Raw genomic sequence first — 25,087 nt, 5'->3', positions numbered from 1 at the left:
GAATTAATTTTTTTTTTTAATAAACAGAATCACAAATTAAACAAAATAAAAGAAAACAAAAACAGAAAAAATGCTATATGCTGTCAGAAACCAACAAAAGTATGAATGATTACGAAAATAGGTCTATATCATATGAAAGTTGCATCCGTGTTGATAAGATTGAACTTACTATTCGTTGTTCAGCAGTATAAGGATTAAGGATATTCTTGTACCATGTGTCCCATGTTTAATATAAAAAGTTCCGTAATATTCATCTTCCATTTTTTAATGGGAAAATGTATACATTTTTTTGTTAAACCCGTTTTTTTTTAATAACCTCGTCCTTCCCTTCCCTTCTTCCGCTTTTCTTTTTTTCTCTCTCTTTCCTTATAGTTTCCATCTCCCTTTTCTTCATTTTGCTACTCTTTTCCCCTTCCTTTCATTCCCTCTCCCTTCTTTTGCTTCTATTTCTATCCCTTCCTTACTATACACTCTCCGTTTCTCTTATTTTTCATACCCTTTCTCTTTTCTGCCTTTCCCTTCTCTCTCCCTTTCCTTTCCTCCAGCCATCCCTTCTTTCTCTCTCCTTTCCACTTCATTTTCGTTCCTGCTTCCCTTTCCCTTCTTCCTCTCTCTATTTTTTTTTGGGAGGGGGGTAGCAAAACCCCCTTGCCCCACCCCCATGAATCCACGTCTGTCTTAGACCGTTCTTAGATGATATTTATTAAGGGTCCATTTTCAAAGCCAATTGACGAGCATGGTGTCCACCCTCTAAACAACAGCCCCCCTCCGATAATTCTCACCCCTTTAAATTACACAAGCTAATAAATCACAAAACAGACTTTCTCTACATGTTAATATATCTGTATTTATTCGAATCCACACACCATCTTCATGAGATGACGTCATGTCATATCAATGTATTCATTCCAATCATGCAATGAGTTTGTATGACGAGTCAAACCATGTGTGTGTGGCGGTATTACAAGTGTGATGCATGCTGTTCAGACTACTACTGTGATTGCCAATCACACGGGAAATGATAAATCTGCAGCGACAGTGTGAACATCACCCCCCAAATCATATCCTCACATGAGGGGATATTTCTTCAAAGCCAGGTAAAGTCTGCTTTTGAAGAAAAATTATAATTCATATTAAAGAAATAGATGCAAAATAAGAAACAGAAATCATTTTATGTGAAATAATGATAAATTGATATTACTTGTATTATTAACATCACAAATGTTATGTGTAAATTGTTTTACTTCTCGACTTCATGGCATATCATGAGGCAAATACATGTGCACAAGCCTGAATGGACAATAAATTATAGTAAAATTATCACAACCGACTCGGTGGATCCTAACGTAGCATTGAAGATCAACACACCTTGACAATGCATTTCCAAACAAATTGTCTTCATATACCTAGTATTTTATTTGTAAATAGATTTTCTCCCTACTTTGGTATCATGCCAATGTATATTACAAACATGTGTATGAATTCGTGCATAGTTAAGTCGTGGGCAAATCCCTTTTGATTTGACCGTGGTTTTAGTTTCATTAATCTGACTTGTTTATTCCAATGTGAGGCTATTTCGTTTAATAATGCTTCCTCAGTGGAAAACTTCAAATTGGCAACTAAACTGCAGTCAAGTTTAATTTAGGCCATGGTTTGTTTAACTCTGTTAAAACTATGGGAATCCAACACTTTTAAATTGAATTTAAATTGTATGTTTCCAATCTTTACCATCTTCACTCTTTCCTCAGATTTGAATGATGAAGAGAGCTATGTCAGTAATAACTCCCAGTCAGTTATGAATGATTTATGTGTCAAATAAGCTGACAAAGTGAACTTGTATTGTTAGATATACCCCTCACAATTGGCTATCCATAGTTAAACCACAAGTTTAGTCTAGAGTTTAAATTAAACCCATGAGTTCAGAATACAGGTCTCTATATCTATCAGGAGATCAAGATAATGAAAACAGGAAGACTGGTGATTATCATTTCTCACAATTATTTCACATGAAAACAGCACTATTCCTTCAGCAGAGACGTGTTTTCACTCTCAAAGGGATGGATGATTCCCATGCTAAGTTGTACTTTAATGTGGGGAATACTAAAAAAAAACAGAAGAATAATTCAGAAAAGCAGTAAAAATACACTCTGCATAATGGTGTTAGAGTCAGTGACAAAATGAGCAAAAAACTTTGAGGGGGAACAACATGCCATATGAAGCAAATTTCTAAAGTCACAAGCACATGAAGCGAGTGAGCAAAAATGTTGACCTTTCAAAATGAAAATCTAAATGAAAATCTAAGATTGGATAGATTTTGAGTCGTATTTCACCCTCCCTCTTTTCTTTCTTGGTCATGGAAATTATTATTTATTTTATATAAATATTTTTTTTTTTGGGGGGGGGGAGGGGAAGGGGGGTAGTGTGCAGTGCCCCTCACACCCCCTCTTTATACTCCAGTGGATGCAGTCATCATGCTCGTACATTTTTGACACAAAATTCTTTGATCGTCTTTACTTCATTAAGATGGCCAAGCTATGGTATAATCATATTACGTCTTGATCAACTGATCATGACTAAAACTTTTAAGAGGTGAAGTAAACCAAGATGATAAAGTTTGCTTTAGTATAAACAAAGAAATAGAGAAAAATACTGGTGAAGGTTTCACAAAATCCATTAAAGAATAAGAGTAATGAATAATGAAACTTCAAATTTATGACTTTCTGACATTACACACAAGCAGTTGGCCAAATTTCATACACTAAGTCCATAATTTCCCATCCCTTAATGGTGTGTGATGGTTAAAATATTTGTTCTCGTAGAAGTGAGTATGAAATTAAGGGTGTCCGATGGTGATAATATATTGCATGTACAACTTAACCAACATTCAATTTACTTGGGAAATATCATTTTAAAAACCATACTTTGACAATACTTCATCACTCATACACTCATATGCTTTCCACCATTGGGAACACATAGGCCCAGGCTCACAAAGGGGGTTTTGAAACCATTGTTATTGCATATTTCATGTCAACAACATACCCACTTTTTGTTAGCAATGACAAAGGCTCAATTAGGCATCCATGCATGAAACCTGTATAAACAATGGTTTCAAAACAATATTTGTGAATTTTGGGTGATGTATTCTCGATGATAGAATGGCGCCGAGGGATGAAGAGTTTTTTCCTTGGAGGACACACATGATTTGAGACAACCACACGAAAGAAGCTTACCAATTTTTATAAATATATCAATTAATGCTTCATGGCACTGCAATGCCATGTAAACCTTTACAATATTAGTATATCATCAATGGACTGGTGAGGTAGGCTCTATATGCCAATCCCCATGGTTGTTTTAAAGGACAAGTCCACCCCAACAAAAAGTTGATTTGAAAAAAAGGAGAAAAATCCAACAAGCAAAACACTGAAAATTTCATCAAAATTGGATGTAAAATAAGAAAGTTATGACATTTCAAAGTTTCGCTTAATTTCACAAAACAGTTATATGCACATCCTGGTCGGTATGCAAATTGGCAGACTGATGACGTCACCCACTCACTATTTCTTTTGTATTTTATTATATGAAATATTCTAATTTTCTCCTCGTCAAGTGAAACAAAGTTTTATTTCTCCCTGAAACATGTAGAATTACCATTATTTTAACAGTTTATGGTTAGTTAAGTTCGTCCTTTCTTGTCAAATCTGTAAAAATTGAAATATTGTATAATTCAAATAATAAAAAACAAAATAAATAGTGAGTGATGGACATCATTGACTCTCTCATTTGCATATTGCTGAGTTGTGCATTTAACTGTTTTGTAAAATATAAGCAAAACCATGACTTTCTTATTTTACATCCGATTTCAATGAAATTTGCAGCATATGTTTGTTTTGTAACTGTTTTGTAAAATATAAGCAAAACCATGACTTTCTTATTTTACATCCGATTTCAATGAAATTTGCAGCATATGTTTGTTTGGTTTTTCTCTATCGACTCAAATCAACAATTTTCTGGGGTGGACTTGACCTTTAATCTGTTAACTTGTCTTTATTTCATTCATAATTATGCATTCATTGTCATAACAGGATTTTTATATTTTTCTGATTTCAATGCAAGATATTAAAGATAATAAAAATAAATATCCCTCCAAACTGCTTATAAATCTGGGTGAAATCTATATGTATATATCTCATTAAAGCTTCATATATTTGGGATGATTTTGATTGACGATTGCAATTTTGCGATTTGATGTTCCATGAAAGTAGAGCCAGTCAATATCTTTATTATCCAAAAATTCTAAGTCAGAAATCTAGAACAAAATCATGAAAATGTAGATATTTTAAACTTTTTATGAAAGTGGTGATTTTGCGTCATGTTTATATCAGGTGGGTATTTCATAAAGCTGGTGATCCTTTCTTGTGGTAAATGATATACACCAACAATGTGTGATGATTTTTACTCTTTTTTTACACCAGTTATTTAATTTGATCCTATTTATGGAAGGATAAGCTATTGAACACGAGGGTGGTGTTTCACAAAGATTTATAAGTCACTAACATCAAACTTAAAGGGGAATCCAACCCAAATAAAAACGTGCTTTTAGAGGAAAAAAGAAAATCAGACAAGTTGATAGGTGAAAGTTTGAACAATATCGGACAAACAATAAGAAAGTTATGAATTTTTAAAATTTGTGAATATTGGTAATCACTATACCTATGGAGATTTCAAATTGGCCGCATATGGGATGTCATAGTGATGTAAGGCAAGGACTACTCTTCCATGTACCCCAATACATAAAATGATTAAAATTTCATTTTTTTTTTTCAAATCAATACTTCAAATTATATTTTTCTTTAATGAGGACATAAAACAATATACTACCTAGGCTATATTTAGATTACAGCCCCAGAGGAATGGGTACTTGGGAGAAAACCACAAATCACTAATAATAAAGTACATGGCCTATGGGAAAGTTGTCCTTGCCTCTTGTCATAATTTACTTACCCAGTTGCCAATTTGAAATCTACATAGTCTTAGAGATCTCAATTTTAAAACAGCCATAACTTTCTTATTGCTTGTCCGATTTCTTTCAAACTTTCACCATTCTGTTTTATTTATTTTTCTCCTTTCAAACACAACACAATATGACCAGGGCTGGATTAGTTCTGTGTGATTTCAAGTCATACTAACCTCTTTGTCAAACACCACAAGGTCCTTTTTGTATTAAAATGGGGACAAAATGTCACATGAATAAAGGACAACCTGTATACATTTAAAACAAAGACCACATGTCACTGAAGCCACATTCTTTTGCATTCCATCGTCAGTCAATCATCCATAATACCGGATTGTGATGATGAGTTGGGGTGAGCTTTGTCGGTTGAGTGCAGTTCTGGGCCTCTGAGACCTGTCTTACAAAGACTTGCGATTGATCTGATCAATCGCAACTATGGAAAGCCAGCAAAGTCAACATGTAAAATGCATGTTTGCTCAAATTTTTTTCTAGATATGAATGTATATCCATAAATTCATTGATTTCTTGACAGTTCGGTGTGTTCTCCTTTGTTTACAAAGGACATTTGCACATTTCCAGTAGAAAAAATGATGACACTGATGGATTTCCATCGAGTTACGATTGATTGGATCAATTTTAACTCTTTGTAAGACGGGGCCCTGGGCTCCATAACATTGAAATCTGTATCAATCACGAAACTTGCAATGGCACATCAGATACACAGTTGGATGCACATATTGTTCAATTCACCAATGTTCCACCAAGCAGGATCAGTGTTCAAAATGTTATTTTCATTTGATTGATTGCAGGTCTTTGAGTAAACAAGACCTTGACAGAAGAGGTCTGTACGCTTATTGAGGAAGCTCCAAGGGGTCAGACCTACTGTAGGATTGGGCTTCTTGAAGAAACTTTGAAAGTTAAGTTCTTGTCTGCTTAGGACTAAAGCTCGCTTTTCGATGTCTTCATGTCTCTGAAGATCTTGCTCCAAAGACTGTAGTGTATAGGTGTCCAAGACAAGGATCAATGATGACTTCTTGACAGGATACAGCAAGGCAGGACGAATCCATGTTCTCTCTCTCTCACACCCGCAACTAACCCTGATGCTGAAATCTTCATTACACTTGGTTTCATGATATCCAGAAGGCATTGTTTCACGGAATTAAAATTCACCAACTTTTAATCGTCGAGGTCAATTTGATCTAATTCATTTTCGATGTCGGCTTCGGCACCAAACAGGTCTTCGTCAATGTCAATATCACCGCCGTTCGCTAGGGCTCCCTCTGCTGCTGCGATGGCCCCTAACGTAGGTTCCTCATCGGGGACTATGGCAGCGGCTTGATCAAGTTTACCCGATTCATCTGTGAAAAAAGACAGACTTGATAAATATTGAATAGCAGTAGGCACACATGGCCAATCACTAACATTACTGATTCTTCCTGAAAGGATGTAGTCAAGGCCGGCTTTGAGGCCACAAGTTGCCGGTTTTGGCCTCGGCCCGAGTCACATGCACAAAGTCTATAGGAGAAAATTTCTCCAGCAGCCTCGTATTTTGGAACTACTTGCCTCAACTACATCCCTGATAATGCCACAGTTATACCAACAAAACCAACTCCAAACCGACCGATGGTATGTCATTGGCTTTTGTCGGTCTGGAGTCAGTTTCACTCGCTGATATTGAGGGTAACAACCTGAAACACGTTGGACCTTGGCGACTAAACGATATGACAATGTGACCTACACACATAAATCTGAAATGGCCTAGTATTGATATCACAAATGCTTCAATCATCCACCTATTTTGATATCTTAATTTCAATCAGGCAGATATGTTCCAGAGGAATTTGAACAGGTGAACCGCACTACCAAGGCTTCAAGGGTATAATGAAACAGACAATCGAAGAAGGTGATGTCAATTTCGGTGTTGAAAACACAAGTTTGGTATTAATAGCAGGCATAACACAGAAACTGAAATGTGTTCAGGGCAACTGAAATAAGGCACATAAAGTGAGTGAGCTTTCAACAAGATTGGTGCTGTTGTAATACAACAAATGGTGTTAGAGCTACATTCAACAGACTCAGTCTGATTCAAACACTAAACACCAACGCAAACACCAAACTTGTGAATCAGTTTAACACTCAACACCAACATCCTAAGCACATACACAAGCAACAATCTTGATAACCACTATTAAGTTGTGAGGACTTCCCAAAATCCTGTAAATTGGTAGTAGGTGGAAATACATCAGCTAATCACTAAACACCAATAATCTTAACATCTATTCCAACTCTCTTCACACCAATACCAGCATCAACACCAGCATCACAAACTGAAACCACCAATCGGTGAAGACTAACTTTTAACCTGTCCATTGAAAGGAAAGTAGGTTGAGGTGCATATTTTCACATGAAACACAACACCCTAAATGCCAACACTTACACCAGAACCAGACCATCCTCCTATCTACTGGTAGTGGGTTGAGGTGCACAAGTTTATCATTCAACACTTAAACCAGCAACAAACTAGAAAAAAACATTTGGTGTGGACTTACAAGCAGCCTGACCATAGGTAGTGAGTTGAGGTGCATCAGATAAACACTTAACACCAATTCAACACACAAACACCTACACCAACACCAGCACCAAACTAAAAAAACACCATTTGGCGAGGACTTACCATCATCATCATGTCCATTGGTAGTAGGTTGCGGTGCGTCAGGTCTACTGGTGATGGCTGAAGACGAATCAACCTCCATGGCTAAAGCAGCAAACGCCTCTATACTGACGTCCTGTACATTACCCGTCTCCTGTGCAATGATTGAAAGAAACCTCTCTTATTTTCCCAAAATAACAATACAATATTCACCAAGACAAAATTTATGAATAGAACATAACATTTTAATCAAGGGAGAATGTTTAAAGGTAATCAAACTTCATTCTCAGCCTGAAAATGATAACAGATTCATTGGTATTGTGTATAGTGTGGCTTTGTGCAAAAAAGGGAGTACTGTTTCTGTAAAATTTCTTGTCAATCAATTAATTAAATTTCTATTATTCAATTTTTGTATTGCATAAGTTGACCAATTTTAATATATGCGCTTTATATTAACTTGAATTATTATTATAATGATTTTTATAATTCTATATCATCCAATAACATAAGGTATGAATGAATACAGGATCCCGTAACACTAAGGTTAGCGATTAATCGTACGCTTGATTATCATGATTAATTGCGCATTGTAGTCAATGCAATCAATCATAGAAAATTGTTCTACAATCATAGCTGAGCTTTGTGTTAAGGGCCCCCTGATCATTTATTAAATGTTGGTTGAAAGAAAGACAATTTTACCTCCTCTTCTTCCGTTTCTCGTTTGTAAGAGAATACGTCTCCTTCATCCTCGTCTTCTCCGACCATCTCGGGCTTAAACTGGAAGAGCTCACGTCCTGTAACCTGTCAAATTACAAGGTAAGTTAAAGTCAGATGGGTGTCGGCTTTGATGGGGGTGAATTATCATTTGCTGACCCCCAGACTTCGTGAAAACCAGTGGTAATGCCTTTAACAGAGGCATCTATTGGGGAAAGCAAACTTGGTGTACCAGCGAAAAAATCCTTCGGCCAAGCCTGCTTGGCCTCGGCAGCTGTCAGGCCGGGGAAAAAGAGATAATGACTTTACCATATGGCAATTTCCACGGTAAATTGCCAATTCACCCACTGCCAAGTCGTCCACTCACCACATGGTCTAAAGTGATTTAGTCTACTGCCATTCCGTGCAACATTTCGTCTAACAACCATTTGGTCCAATCATCACTTTGTCTAATCACCATTTCGTCTATGACCATTTCGTCTCATAACCAAATGGTTTAAAATACATTTCATTTTCATTTTGTACAGTTAACACTTAGTCCAACTAGACCAAGTGGTATAGAGACTAAATGGCTATTGGGCCAACTGGTTATTAGACGAGATGGTGAGTGGATGAATTGGCAATAAGACCATGTGGATAGTGGACGAACTGATGGTAGACGAGTTGTCAATAGGAGAATTGGCATTAAACGAACTGGAAATAAACCATTTCCACTGGCATTACATAACGTTCGGGGGTCATAAATCTTGTTTAACTCTGGGTGATATATATCAGAATGGTATCCAACTGTGACAATAATCTTTCGTTGAGATAAAAGTAAATAACAGCTCTGACAAATATGTCTGTTTGTATACATGTGCTCTTGTGCTTCACATACAGATCCTTACACATTCTCTACTCCCTTTGGAGCATTTTTAGGGAAAGTCATTTACATTTCAAAAGATGGTCCTTTTTCCATTTCTGAAAATCTGTAATTCTGTTTCAAACTTGATCTAAAATGGTTATTCTGTTTCGGCATAGAAAATGTACACAGCAAAAAAACCACAAAAAAAACATAAATAATTCATAAATTCAAAGAATCAAAACAGATTTTCCATTTTGATGTACCAGTAATCAGACAATCACTATCCCTACATTTTGCTGACATACATGTGGCTGTTCAAAGTCCAATACTATTTAATACAGGCCCCATCTTACAAAGAGTTACGATTGATGCAATCAATCGTAACTCTATGGAAATCCATCAGTGACATAACTTTATCTTTGTAAACAAAGAAAATCATACCAAATTGTGAAGAAATCAATGAATTTATGAATATACATCACATCTAGAATTTTTTGAACAAATAGGCATTTTATATGTTGACTTTACTGGCTTTCCATAGTTGCGATTGATCAGATCAATCGCAACTCTCTGTAAGACGGGTGTACATGTATTTCATGTATTACATGTAGAGGTGTTGTGGCTCAGTGGATAAGTCTCCGGACTGTGAACCACAAGGTCCGGGGTTCAAATCACACCGCAGCACTAGCGTCCTTTGGCAAGGCGTTTATCTATATTTGTCACTCTCGACCCAGGTGTAGTAAATGGGTACCCGGTAGGAAGAAATTCCTTGAATGCTCGATGCGCCCGATCAGGGTAGCCGTGCTAAAGCCGGGGTAATAGTATGCAGTGCTTAGAAACATTTGTATTAAGCGCTATATAAATGTTGCATATTATCATTATTTCCCGGGTAATGGGAAACAATATAAAGAAAATGCTTTACCCAAGACGTGTGTATGCCTCTTCACAATTAATTTCTTATTTCAGTGAAAAGATCAAGTTTACATAGTTGATATTGTTCACGTAATTTAGACCCGCTAGGCAAGATATCAATTTATAATTAGTTCCCTACACCTGGAACACCTATACAATTTTATGGTGCAGCTAATTGGCTATACATGTACTTCAGTAATATCATTGAAACCATATTTAAACTCGTTATTAGAACATTTTGAAAGGGAAGTAGTTCAAATAAGTCTATTTTACATAACATGTTACTGTGCATTGCTACATGTAGATTTCTGTGTCAATAACCAATATGAGCCAACCCTGAAATGCATTAAAGTGAGCCAATGAGAAGACAGAGACTGAAAATAGAACCCTTGCAAGGTTTCAAATAAGTTATTACTGACAGATTTTCACAAGAAAATTTGGGACAGTGACAGAAGCAGCTCCCCTTTCATCAAAGACGTGGAATGGACATTTTGCAGGTATGCTAATAAGATGCTTATTCAGACTAACATGTAAAATCATACCTGAAAGGTGATGTAAGGAGTGTTCTCATTCATCTTTTACTTACCCCGAGTGATTTGCCTTGCTTCAGTTCATTTCGTTTCTTGTTTTGATCTGCCTCCAGCTTTTCCCTCTTTTCTGCTATTTTCCTTTTCTTCCATTGCATGAAGGTTTGAAGGTTGATCTTAGTTAGTTCCCCTGTTAATTTATTCCTCTGAAGAAAAACAAAAATGGAGGAGAACAATTAGGAGTCAATAAAGTAGGTATAAATATTAGCATGCCATGATGATAGCTGATCTATGGTACATACATGTATATAATATAGAAATATCAACTCAATAAAAGTTACTTCAAAAGCAACTTAATACAAATGACTAATTAAGAACCTATATTATTTCTTTGAAGGATATTGTCAGCTTGAAGCCAAGATGCCGAGCAATCCCAGAGATCTTTTCCATTTCTCAACTGTCACCATCATCACCACCATCATTACCACCGCCACTATCACCATCACCATCATCATCATCACTGTCAACATCATCATCATCATCACCACCACCACCACCACAACCATCATCATCACTATCATCACTGTCAACATCATCATCATCATCATCATCACCATCACCATCATCACTATCATCACTGTCAACATCATCATCATCACCACCACCACCAAAATCATCATCATCATCACCATCATCATCATCATCACCACCACCATCATCATCATCATACCCTCTTGTCTGCTAGACTTGTCACAAGACCCATTTGTTCATTAGAGTTTCACTCAGGGTCTGTGCCGACAGACTTGTGCTCTGTGTTGAACTCTTCTAGGAAAATTATTCAATTACAAAATAGCATTGATAAATAAACACATTACTTGGTAGTTTCTTACCTCTTGCTCTATAAGTTCTTCTAAGGATATCTTTTGCTCTTCCTCCTGTTCATCCATCTTCTTCTTATCTTTCTTGAGAACGAACCCAGGTGGAAGGGCGTGTCTGTATTTACATTTCCCACCATTGGGGCAAGACCAAAACCAACCGTACTTCATGTTCTCCAATGCCTGGATGAAGAACTTGCAAACCTACATGTAACAGATAAAATCAAGAAAACAAAGAATAAATGACCACTCTGACACTGATACCTCCCAAAACTAATCAGATCATCGTAACTCCTTTATGCACAATTGGACCAAGTTTGAAGTTGATCCATCTATTGGTTATTGTGAGAAAGAGAATGGGACGGACAGATGGACAACCTGAAAACATGCCACTGGCAACCACCTACAGAAACCTAATGCCTTTGTGATTGCTAAATATGAAATACATCGCAAAATTAACTTTTTACCATTTTCATTTATAAACTTTAATCAGATTGTCATTCCCAAACGGTTCATTCAGATTTATCAATTGGATATAAAATATAATGCACAAGGCCAATATCTCTAGGATATTTGACTTTGTGACCCCCAATCAAATCACAACAGATGAGATCCATTAGGAATTTGAAGTAGAGTCAGTAAAAAAAACCAACACATCTTCATGAAAAGAATGAGCACTTCCCAAATGACTGCTGCTCTCATGAGACCTGCCAACATTGCTATCCATTATTCAGTAAGTATATACAGAGGATATCGTAACAAATTTTTGTTCTTTTCCATACAAGTGAAAATTACAAACAAAATTACAATGTGGGATTTCCTTTTTCAATTTGCTATCCCAATTTTGATTCGAAGATGTACGGAAGATCTTAAAGATCCTGTAACTTACAATCTCAGTTTTGTTTTTCACATCATTAGCATCTCCGTGTTTTTTACTGACGACTTCTTTCAATTTTTCCTCGTCCCAGTTATCCATGGTGTCTGTGAATGAGAAAATGAACAAACAAAAATGAGAATCTGAGAATCAAAGTGACATGTTTAGTAGAACTCAGTTCTCTAAACAAATTTCACATTTCCGCATTTGGCTCAGGATATATCATGGTAAAATGTATTTTAACAAGACATATGTTAACTTCACAAAAAGAAAAGCATAATTTTTGAGATAACAGACTAAATATGAAATTTGGTGTACAAAACATAATGAGAGATATAGTACTAAACCTGTCATTTTCAAGTAACTGTGCCAATTTGAGGATTGCCATAGAATGTAAATAGAGGCTTTTCAAACTGTCATACTTTTCTATTTTTGTAACTAATTATGATATATCTTATATAATTATAACTTATTTACCTTTATCCTCTCTATTCATTAAAATGGATATTTTCAAATCTTGGTTTTTGTACCTCTCCTTTAAACTTAATTTCTACCAGTGAGAAAGGATGCAAACTTACCATTTGCTAATTCATCATCTCTGACATCCGAATACACACTACGCTTCTCTGCCTTACGCTGTATGTTGAGGTCATGGGAGAATTTACACTTATCCCCTTTGGAACACGATCCTTGTTTGAAGAAGGCGCACAATACAGACTTAGGGTCAGCTCCTGACGAATAAGGAAAGAAAAACATTCGTAATTAAGCATAGACCAAATTTATAGTAAGTATGGAATAAGGTCGAGACAATAATAATTTGTCCCTATAATAAGTTGTTTATAACTTGGGCTTTTTTGCTTATTCTCATAGATTAGCAAAACCTGCTTTGAAGTAAAATAAATTGGATAATAGCAGGACAATAGGTAGTCTTACATGTAGACTGCTTGATAATAATTATTATTACACTTTCTTTCAAATCGCTTTACATTATAATTATTAATACCCTGGTCATCGGATCCTGGCATGCCTGTACACAATGTATGCACCTTCTCCACTCCCTGGGGAGCATTCCAACAAGAGTTCCAAGACTCAATTGCCATGCATGCTACATAGGCTTTCGCATCCTACCGGGTACCCATTTAACGCCTGGGAAGAGAGTGGCAAATTGCGGACTGTTGTCTTGCCAAAGGGCGCTAGGCCTACACGGTCTACCTCAGTCTAGCGCCATTCCGTCCATTAACATTTCGTCTAACGGCCATTTGGTCAAATAATCACTTCGTCTAATCACCAATTTGTCTATGACCAATTTGTCTCATAACCAGTTGGTCTAATACCCATTTTCTTTTCATTCATTCATTCGCCCAACCAACACTTAGTCCAATTAGACCAAATGGTACATGGACTTAATAGCTATTGGACCACATGGTATTAAGACGAAATAGTGAGTGGATGTAATGGTAATGAGACCATGTGAATAGTGGGCTAACTAATCTATTGGTAGACCAAATGATAGTAGACGAGTTGGTAATTGGACGAATTGGTATTAGACCAAATGGAAAATAAACCCATACAGTCTATGCACAGGAAATAATGCTGTTTTGAATGAAACATTTGATCGGGGTTTCCAAACTTTTCAAGAAAACAAAATTCCCTTGATTTTTCCCTGATCAAGTTTAAAAAATTCCCTGATAGTTATTTAAACCCATTCCCAGTTTCGCATGTTTTCTAAGCTGTTGCAGTGAATTACATGCATTTTCAGTATAAAAATAATAATGTAAAACTAATTAGTACTATTACACAGGCATGTAATGGCCTCCCTTCTCCCCATACAGCCATCCACCATACCCTATAACCACCATAACCAGTCATTCAATGGATGTTGTTCTGATATGCAACAAAATATAACAGAGTCTGACTGACTACCATGCTTTCCACCTGTGGGCCGATCAAAATTCCCTGATTTTTCCCTCATTTGAAGATTTTTCCCTCATTTGAAGCATTTTCCCCTGATTTGAGGTATTTAAAAAAATCAAATTCCCTGATTTTTCCCTGACTGAAAAAAGAAAAATTATTTTCCCAGATTTCCCTGATGGGCTGGGAACCCTGTTGATGTCTAAAACAGGGATAATGTTGATACACTGATCAACATCTTTTACATAGCGAGTCACGGAAAATGAATAGTGAATGCATATACCTTTAGATAGTTTCTGAGCCTCCATGACTGGCCTGAAGAGCATGTTTAGCTCATCCGCTTCTTTCTTCTTGGCATCTTTCTTGGCTCCTTTCTGTGCCGTTAGGTCAGCATTCTTTGATAAATATAGCAAAATAAAAGACCAACGTTACATTCAAGATTACGGGGCCCGTATTCAATTGATTATATAGACAAAGTAAGTAGGCCTATTTTCCTTAATAGTATTTTCCAGTTTCTGTTAAGTTTCATTTATTTCACATCTCGTCAAAAACACAAAAAAATACAAATAAATTGCTTTCAACGGAAAAAGTATTGACAAATATATAGATTAAATAATCATAAACAGATAATAAGGAACAATGATCGACGCTGTACGGCGGATGTGAGGGAAAGACAGAAAGCCATTGGTATATCTAGGTCTATCCTCCTAATAACCATAACACAGGGAAAGAATAAGTCCTTATTAGGGGGGGGGGGGTTCTTGGATAACAAAATGCTCATACTCATATTCAGATCATCTAAGTATTTTACTTTTACCAAGCCAAATTCAAGCAAAATACTTACTACCAACCATTGTGACGCCACAAAAATAAGCCAAATAAAGCGCAATGTTCGTCTCTAGTAGTATCTCTGGATGTGCGCAATTACGTACGAATGCGCGTATATACGTTTGTGAACTGCAGGCTCGCCATACTTGAGCCAGGAAGGGGGCAGCGGGGCCGACGTAGATTATTCAACACCTGGGTGGAGAGTAGTGGATTGACACCTCGCCAAAGGACGCTCGAGCGCGGTGGGATTAAAATGCATGCAACCCTCTGTAACAAGGAGACAGTCATGACCACCATACCATAATGCTTCATGAAATCCAAATTTTATTGTTCGAAATGCAATCTGGAAATACTCAATCAATTAATTTTCCCCAATTTATTGTTGGCCTGGCAGCCACTTTGCAGCGCTAGGTCGACGTTGCTACTCTCCTTTAAATCGTTGAAACCAAACAGGGTAGAAGCAACTCCCATCTTTTAGTTTTAAAATCTTTTGCCTTTGGTCTGACTCAATCGAGGCATGACCCCCCCCCCCCCCCATCCCGGTTGTTAGACAGACGCTCTACCAAATGAGCCAACACATGGACAGAGAAACCTTACAGGCTTCTCACACCTTGAGCAAGGAATCTACTACCCTATTAGCATCATGTCGATTAATACCCCCGTCAATACATTGATGGATTTGAAAAGGTTGGAAAAGTTAGATAGTTGTTTAAATATAAAGGGTTCATAATCTGAAATGGGTTCCCTGAATTGAAAGTCCCATTCTGAATTAATTAGTATTTCCAATATAAAATAAATATTCCACTAGTGAAGTGAGGGGGAAGAAACTACAGCAATCATACTTCAAGCTCATACATGTATGTATGTTCCAATAGTAAAATCTATTTATGTCAAAATTAACTAATCTCCATGGAGGGATAAAAATATATAAGTGAAGCAGCATGGATTCTTCTATTGATGCTCTTGTTTGTCACCAGTGTGTCCATGATACAATTATTAATTTTCTTTGAGATTTTAAATTTAATGGGTTAATTAAGAGAGATATACATTTGGAACATCACCTACATATATCACATCAATGTTTGAAAAAAACCTACAAGAACCCCCCCCCCCCCCACCAACAGTTGATAAGATAAACAAGTGGAATGCCTCTGGCCGTCTCACCTGCATCACGCGATTCAATATAGCAGCAGTGCTGATTTTGAAAACTACTATAACTCGCACAAGATGTTCAGTGATACTTGGTTACTCTTATTTCCACGTTTTATGAACTAGACCAATACACTTATAGAGATATGATGTCAATTCAACAAATACCCCCAACGTGGCCAAAGTTCTTTGACCTTACATGACCTTTGACCTTGATCATGTGACCTGAAACTCGCACAGGATGTTCAGTGATACTTGATTACTATTATGTCCAAGTTTTATGAACTAGACCAACACACTTTCAAATTTATGGCTGTAATTCAACAAATACCCCAATTTGGCCAAAGTTCATTGACCCTAAATGACCTTTGACCTTGATCATGTGACCTGAAACTTGCACAGGATGTTCAGTAATACTTGATTACTATTATGTCCAAGTTTCATGAATCAGATCCATAAACTTTCAAAGTTATGATGGTAATTCAACAGATACCCCCAATTCGGCCAAAGTTCATTGACCCTAAATGACCTTTGACCTTGGTCATGTGACGTGAAACTCATGCAGGATGTTCAGTGATACTTGATTAACCTTATGTATAAGTTTCATGAACTAGGTCCATATATTTTCTAAGTTATGATGACATTTCAAAAACTTAACCTTAGGTTAAGATTTTGATGTTGATTCCCCCAACATGGTCTAAGTTCATTGACCCTAAATGACCTTTGACCTTGGTCATGTGACATGAAACTCAGGCAGGATGTTCAGTAATACTTGATTAACCTTATGGCCAAGTTTCATGAACTAGGTCCATATACTTTCTAAGTTATGCTGTCATTTCAAAAACTTAACCTCAGGTTAAGATTTGGTGTTGACGCCGCCGCCGCCGCCGCCGTCGCCGTCGGAAAAGCGGCGCCTATAGTCTCACTCTGCTATGCAGGTGAGACAAAAAACTATTTTAATCTACGCATATGACCTTTTTTTTTTTTGGGGGGGGGTGGTTCTTTCAAATTTCGACGTAGATTATTCAACACCTGGGTGGAGAGTAGTGGATTGACACCTCGCCAAAGGACGCTCGAGCGCGGTGGGATTAAAATGCATGCAACCCTCTGTAACAAGGAGACAGTCATGACCACCATACCATAATGCTTCATGAAATCCAAATTTTATTGTTCGAAATGCAATCTGGAAATACTCAATCAATTAATTTTCCCCAATTTATTGTTGGCCTGGCAGCCACTTTGCAGCGCTAGGTCGACGTTGCTACTCTCCTTTAAATCGTTGAAACCAAACAGGGTAGAAGCAACTCCCATCTTTTAGTTTTAAAATCTTTTGCCTTTGGTCTGACTCAATCGAGGCATGACCCCCCCCCCCCCCATCCCGGTTGTTAGACAGACGCTCTACCAAATGAGCCAACACATGGACAGAGAAACCTTACAGGCTTCTCACACCTTGAGCAAGGAATCTACTACCCTATTAGCATCATGTCGATTAATACCCCCGTCAATACATTGATGGATTTGAAAAGGTTGGAAAAGTTAGATAGTTGTTTAAATATAAAGGGTTCATAATCTGAAATGGGTTCCCTGAATTGAAAGTCCCATTCTGAATTAATTAGTATTTCCAATATAAAATAAATATTCCACTAGTGAAGTGAGGGGGAAGAAACTACAGCAATCATACTTCAAGCTCATACATGTATGTATGTTCCAATAGTAAAATCTATTTATGTCAAAATTAACTAATCTCCATGGAGGGATAAAAATATATAAGTGAAGCAGCATGGATTCTTCTATTGATGCTCTTGTTTGTCACCAGTGTGTCCATGATACAATTATTAATTTTCTTTGAGATTTTAAATTTAATGGGTTAATTAAGAGAGATATACATTTGGAACATCACCTACATATATCACATCAATGTTTGAAAAAAACCTACAAGAACCCCCCCCCCCCCCACCAACAGTTGATAAGATAAACAAGTGGAATGCCTCTGGCCGTCTCACCTGCATCACGCGATTCAATATAGCAGCAGTGCTGATTTTGAAAACTACTATAACTCGCACAAGATGTTCAGTGATACTTGGTTACTCTTATTTCCACGTTTTATGAACTAGACCAATACACTTATAGAGATATGATGTCAATTCAACAAATACCCCCAACGTGGCCAAAGTTCTTTGACCTTACATGACCTTTGACCTTGATCATGTGACCTGAAACTCGCACAGGATGTTCAGTGATACTTGATTACTATTATGTCCAAGTTTTATGAACTAGACCAACACACTTTCAAATTTATGGCTGTAATTCAACAAATACCCCAATTTGGCCAAAGTTCATTGACCCTAAATGACCTTTGACCATGATCATGTGACCTGAAACTTGCACAGGATGTTCAGTAATACTTGATTACTATTATGTCCAAGTTTCATGAATCAGATCCATAAACTTTCAAAGTTATGATGGTAATTCAACAGATACCCCCAATTCGGCCAAAGTTCATTGACCCTAAATGACCTTTGACCTTGGTCATGTGACGTGAAACTCATGCAGGATGTTCAGTGATACTTGATTAACCTTATGTATAAGTTTCATGAACTAGGTCCATATATTTTCTAAGTTATGATGACATTTCAAAAACTTAACCTTAGGTTAAGATTTTGATGTTGATTCCCCCAACATGGTCTAAGTTCATTGACCCTAAATGACCTTTGACCTTGGTCATGTGACATGAAACTCAGGCAGGATGTTCAGTAATACTTGATTAACCTTATGGCCAAGTTTCATGAACTAGGTCCATATACTTTCTAAGTTATGCTGTCATTTCAAAAACTTAACCTCAGGTTAAGATTTGGTGTTGACGCCGCCGCCGCCGCCGCCGTCGCCGTCGGAAAAGCGGCGCCTATAGTCTCACTCTGCTATGCAGGTGAGACAAAAAACTATTTTAATCTACGCATATGACCTTTTTTTTTGGGGGGGGGGGGGTGGTTCTTTCAAATTTCGAAAAATTATCGACAAGGGAGTTTTATCCTATAATTTTCTTACCTTTTTTGCATCCTTTTGGTTTCCATACTTGACTTGCTGGGTCACATTGCTGATGAACCTCTGCTGTTTAGTTCCTTTCTTGTTCTTCAAGCCAAATGTCTTATCCTATGAGTAAGCAAATTGAAATAAATGTTATTGAATAAACAGAGATATTGGTCAATACCCTCGTACATGCAGTATGTACGTGTACCTGAACGATTGATTTGCATTTTGTATGTTTTCACAATGACTGCTTCTTCATCAACAACACCTCTACAACTACTTCTAATCTTAAACCTAAGGCCCAACAAGGTAAACAATGTGAGGGGTTTGGAACATCAGTGCCGCCCGCACAGAAATATTGTTAGCCTAACAGAGCGCTAAGAGTAAGCTCATTCACATCTTTCGGATTGTGAAGTAAAAGCATTTATTTCAATGTGTAAGTAATGCATTGTTGTAACATTGGGCATCGCTGCCACATTACCGGTTGTAACAGGTTGTAACTGGGCCTCTGTAAGCGCGTTGTTAGCGCTAACAACATTTCAGTGAGGTCAGTACAGCAAGATTGGCACAGTTTCAGTGGTCTACATGTAAATTTGAGTAACATTAGAGTTTAGAGTCCATAGTTTTCCTCCATAAACCAAAAACAGAACACATTCATCAGGCCTCTACAAATTTTTTGTTCGTCACTTGCCCGACAGGGCAAGTGATGAAAAACTTTGCTTGCCCGATAGAAAAAACTGCTTGCCCAATTTGTTTTATTTTTTTTTATTATGACGGAACTACTCTTATTTTTAAAGGTCATACAAAATAACAATTCTCGCTACCCCAAATAGGAACAAAAATCTCATAATGCGCGAGACGAGATAATTTTCACTCCGTTGGGTCGTCATCACTACTTCCGGTTCAGAGTAATGCTCGCGCGAGGTTCGCAATACTGAGTTTTCCACCACGCTGAAATCGATGCCAATCAGCGTAATATGTACAGATTATAATACTTTTTATTTAATTTGGTCAGTTTTGATTCCATTTGAATTATAAATGAAAATATAAAATATATTTCACATGAAAATAATTTTTATTCATGTTTTTATTTGGTTATAAAAAAAAGTAAACAAAAATGAATATCTTAAAATTTTGCATTTAGCGACCGGCCTGACATCACGATATATATACAGCATTCATTCCGTTCAATTTTTCGTCGACCACAAAATGGATAAAAAATCAGTTTCGGAACTTTAAAAAATCTTAACTGACAGAGGAATACCGTGCAATGGAAAGCGTCGGGCAGAATTAGTGACTTTAGCAGAAAAGGCCGTTAAACTGTATCGTGAAAGAGAGGGTTGTGATCACGAACTTTCCGAGCGAAAGCGACGTTGTGTTGTTGTGCATGACGGCACTGTTGTTCTGAATGGCAAAACAGTGCATTGGACTTCCGAACAGGAAGTTGTAATACCGAAAAGCTATCCCATAATGCAATGCGCGTTACAGGGATTTTCCCGGATCTCAGCGAAATCGCTATTTGGGGTAGCGAGAATTGAGAATCATGTACAGTATACAAAATAATGCACGTAAGCGTGTGCATGCAGGGCCAAGTAATGAACGAGAATGCATGCATTGTTTGTTTTATACAACCCCCTCCTCTCCCATGTTACTGAGTTGCCCCGAATGCTATTATTTGATCTAAATTCTAGATAATTCTAGATCACTCCACACCTCGTACTATCCTGCACTCTGACATCAGAGTGCAGGATAGTGCATTTTGGATGCAAGAGTGCAATTCGCTGAATGTCATGTGATCCGATTTGGACCAATCAGATTACAGAATATTCTTGGGAGTTGTATAATATAAAAGAACAAACGTTTTAAAAGTTTATTTTCAGCAACATAGGCCTGAGTCATTATGTTTATTTTGAAAAAAACTTTTCGCTATTTATAAATGGGCGTTTAAGATTTTTTAAATAGCTTCACCAATAGTTGCTAAAATTTCATATTTTGCATCTTTAAATCCACGAAATGGATATCTGTTTGCCATATTTCCTTAGAATTGTATTAATTTAGTTGGAAACTGTAAAGAAAGCCAGTGAAAAATATTCAGCTCTTTATTGACTATGAAAAAGATTGTTTTATGATGTAAAAAAAAATCATCAAAAGTGGAGTACTTGGCTAAAATTTCACATTTTGCATCTTTAAATCCATGAAATGGTAATTTATTTTCCATATTTCCTTGATTAAAAAAAATATTAGTTGGAAACTATCAAGAAAATTAAGAATATTCACCTCTCTCTTGTCTTTTCTTCATCATTTTATGACACACTCAGTCAATATATTTTATTATTGTACATTTTTGTAGTCCCGCATGTAGACTTTCATGGATTTTTTTCATGGTGTTGCAATAACAGAAAACAATCGTTGATCGTTTGATCGTTTTGATCATTTTACTCTTGTCAACACCATGAAAGTCTACATGTGGGACCACAATAATAAAAAACATTTACCGAGTGTAACATCATCATAAATCAGAGTCAAGAAAGAGCTGGTTATTCTTCATTTTTTCGGTAGTTTCCAACTAAATCAAAACAATTTCAAGGTAATATGGAAAATAGATGGCCATTTCATGGATTTTTGCAAAATGTGAAATTTTAGCCACTTTTGGTGGGTTTTTTTTTTGGTTTGCATCGGCAATTTGAGCAAGATAGTAGCGTGTGCGCAGTCATTGCACACATAGAACTTAAGATGCGATGGCACGGTTTTCCGAACGAGGTACCTGGCCATAAATTATTGGTAATTGGCGATGATTTTACATCAGTTTCCACTGGTTTTTTTTACTGGTTTGACATAATATGAGAGATAGTTGTGATTATCCAAAAGATATTGAAATTTAGCGGGTCTACTGATATTTTATTATTTTATTTCCAAAACAACCACTTGCCCGATCTTGCCCAATCGGGCAATTGACTTTGAGAAATTCTTGCCCGCACATCATTTTCACTTGCCCCGGGCAAGCGGGTTTGTTGCGCCCTGTATTCATGGAATTCAGGAAGAACACAGAATTCACAGATTTTCACGCATACAGTGACTGTAACACAATTTTCATGCTAAAAATTTTGATTTATGAAAAAGAATACAGTGAAAATCTTGAAAATCAAAGCAGACAAGAATAGCATAAAAGGAAAAAAGGCCTGTTCAGATTAGCGTTTGCCATAGGGTTAGGGTTAGGGCTTAGGCCATATAGCTTTATCTGCATGGGAACTTTTGTTTCTTAGATTTCACTATTTTTACATATTTTTGCTAAGTTTATAATAATATGAAGTATACAAAATATGATGTTTAGAGCACTAAAGAACCCTAAATTAGCATCTTACAAAATGGAAAACTTGGTTGATTGATTACATAATGATAGGTTTTCAATATAACCAGCTGCAGTGAAGTTACTAGTTTCATTGACATCAAATGACCTTTGACCTTGAATTGTGACACTTGATTTATTTAATGTCATTCGTGCAATCTGATGACCACCAAAAAAGTTTTATTTGCAATAATTAATTGATAGGTACTTTTAAATTAATGAAGAAATTTTATTTTCATACAAGTAAATCTGAAATGACCTTTGATCTTAACCAAGTGACAAATAACTTACCGTACCCAAATTTCACAGAATAGGGACTTGTAATTTCAAAATTATCTTTAAAAATTTGAAATCCCGGTGCTAGGTTTTAGAAACACATTTTGATGTTGATATAAACAAACATTTTGTTACAAAAATGTTTGTCTCAAGTTGACCTTTGACTTTAATTAAGGGGCCCACAGGAGCATTTCTTCAACCTTTGTCATCAGACAAGATTTCAAATCTGATAAACATTCTTTCATTATGTTTGGTTAAAAAACATTGTTACTAACTGTGAGATAAAACAAACTATGTTGGAGCATTTCATCAACATTTGTCATCAAACAAGATTTTGAATCTGATAACATTCTTTCATTATGTTTGGTTAAAAAACATTGTTACTAACTGTTAGATAAAACAAACTATGTTGGAGCATTTCATCAACATTTGTCATCAAACAAGATTTTGAATCTGATAACATTCTTTCATTATGTTTGGTTAAAAAACATTGTTACTAACTGTGAGATAAAACAAACTATGTTGGAGCATTTCATCAACATTTGTCATCAAACAAGATTTTGAATCTGATAACATTCTTTCATTATGTTTGGTTAAAAAACATTGTTACTAACTGTGAGATAAAACAAACTATGTTGGAGCATTTCATCAACATTTGTCATCAAACAAGATTTTGAATCTGATAATATTCTTTCATTATGTTTGGTTAAAAAACATTGTTACTATGGGAACTGTCAGATAAAACAGACTATGTTGGATAAAACGGCCAACAGGCTATCTAGTCCTTCCATGAAAGGCTCCTCTTATATCATCATCATCATCATCATCATCATCATCACCATCACCATCACCATCATCATCATCATCAACATCACCATCACCATTAGGTAATCACCATCATCATCATCATCATCTGCTGTAATCTTCAAAGGGCTCTGCAGCCTACAGTGTATCTCGAAGATGAAATTACAAAAGTCTGTATATATTTTTAACATAAAAATAATCAGGGACAAACCACCATTACATGTATGTACATTCAAGATTCAAGATCTTTATCTTATACTTTCAACTTTCAAAGATATATTTCAAATACTAATTTTCAAAGTGTCAAACTTAATTACGAATTTGATATTGAAGATGTGGCTTTAGAAGTTTAGGATAATGACAGCTAACTCTTACTTCTGCAATGCACACAACACATTACTTAATAGAAAGAAATTATTTATTCTTCACATTCACATCTATGTAAATCATAAATAGGAAATGAATCTGACAACATCATACATTTATACATTTACTTAACAGTATAAATGCTCATGATCAGTAATTGAATATAACACTATTAAAGCCTTCCATTCATGAAGCTGGTTTCCTTTAGATAATGACTGTCTTGTTATTGTTTTTTTTTTTTTTTTTTTTTTTTGGGGGGGGGGGGTTATTTGGAACTAGAAACAGGTCCCAGCTGCAGGTAGTAAAAATAGTAGCTAAGCAAGTTACTAATTTAGTAATAGTAGTGCATGTAGAACTACTTTCCAAACCGAAACCGTCAAAGTTGACTCTGAGACTGAGTGAGTCTGAAAAAGTTTAGGAAATTTTGACCACAAAATATCCCAACAAACATGACAAAAACTGAAAAGACATGAATATCCATATTCACTCAATTATTCAGACAGTTATGGATATTTAGAAAGCGTTTATGAAAAAGAGACACCCATAGACAAAGTCAACACCAGCATTCAATTTCACTTGTGTGGCGCAATCCCGAAAATGTCAGCATTCGATGCACACAATCCCATATTGAGATATAATATGGCGATCGTATTAAGTTGAACATGTTGAATGAATGAATGAATGAAGTGCGCGAAGTTCGTCAACCAGGCTGTGATGTGAAGTCCACACGCACACAAAATGATAACCATTCTCATGGTAAAATCAAACTTGCCTCTATAACTTTCTCCTTCTTCTTCTCTACTGTTTTCTTATTCGGTCCTCCTCCTCCCTTTTTGGGTGGCATTTTGAATTTCTGACAAACTATATCAAAATAAACGTAAAAATATAGGAAGATGATTCCACGGTCACACACCACGTCTTCTCAATCTAAATTCCGGAAGATTCATCGTGAGGGCGCGCTACTTAA

General features: G+C 36.3%; 1 protein-coding gene across 1 annotated transcript; it reads right to left on the bottom strand.

Annotated features, from left to right (window-relative positions):
- Nucleotides 1-821: 821 nt before the first annotated feature.
- LOC129262039 (zinc finger CCCH domain-containing protein 15-like) lies at nucleotides 822-25,087 on the bottom strand. The gene is made up of 10 exons (XM_054900077.2): nucleotides 24,893-25,087; nucleotides 19,347-19,451; nucleotides 14,608-14,719; nucleotides 12,992-13,144; nucleotides 12,429-12,520; nucleotides 11,555-11,743; nucleotides 10,724-10,870; nucleotides 8,367-8,468; nucleotides 7,692-7,821; nucleotides 822-6,375 (listed from the first exon to the last, which is right to left on the bottom strand). The coding sequence occupies exons 1-10, from the start codon at nucleotides 24,962-24,964 to the stop codon at nucleotides 6,194-6,196; spliced, it is 1,284 nt and encodes a 427-aa protein (XP_054756052.2). The 5' UTR covers nucleotides 24,965-25,087; the 3' UTR covers nucleotides 822-6,193.

The sequence above is a fragment of the Lytechinus pictus genome, chromosome 1 (assembly GCF_037042905.1).
Source record: "Lytechinus pictus isolate F3 Inbred chromosome 1, Lp3.0, whole genome shotgun sequence".
Lineage (NCBI taxonomy): Eukaryota > Metazoa > Echinodermata > Echinoidea > Temnopleuroida > Toxopneustidae > Lytechinus > Lytechinus pictus.
The sequence above is the reverse complement of the archived record's forward strand: the minus strand, read 5'-3'. Positions and strand labels throughout refer to the sequence as shown.

Coding starts and splice junctions, on each gene's coding strand:
- LOC129262039 (XM_054900077.2), bottom strand. CDS start 24,964: ATGCCACCCAAAAAGGGAGGAGGAGGACCGAATAAGAAAACAGTAGAG. Junction 19,452..24,892: donor AGAAGGAGAAAGTTATAGAG/GCAAGTTTGATT, acceptor GCTTACTCATAG/GATAAGACATTTGGCTTGAA. Junction 7,822..8,366: donor GAGAAACGGAAGAAGAGGAG/GTAAAATTGTCT, acceptor ATCATTGCACAG/GAGACGGGTAATGTACAGGA.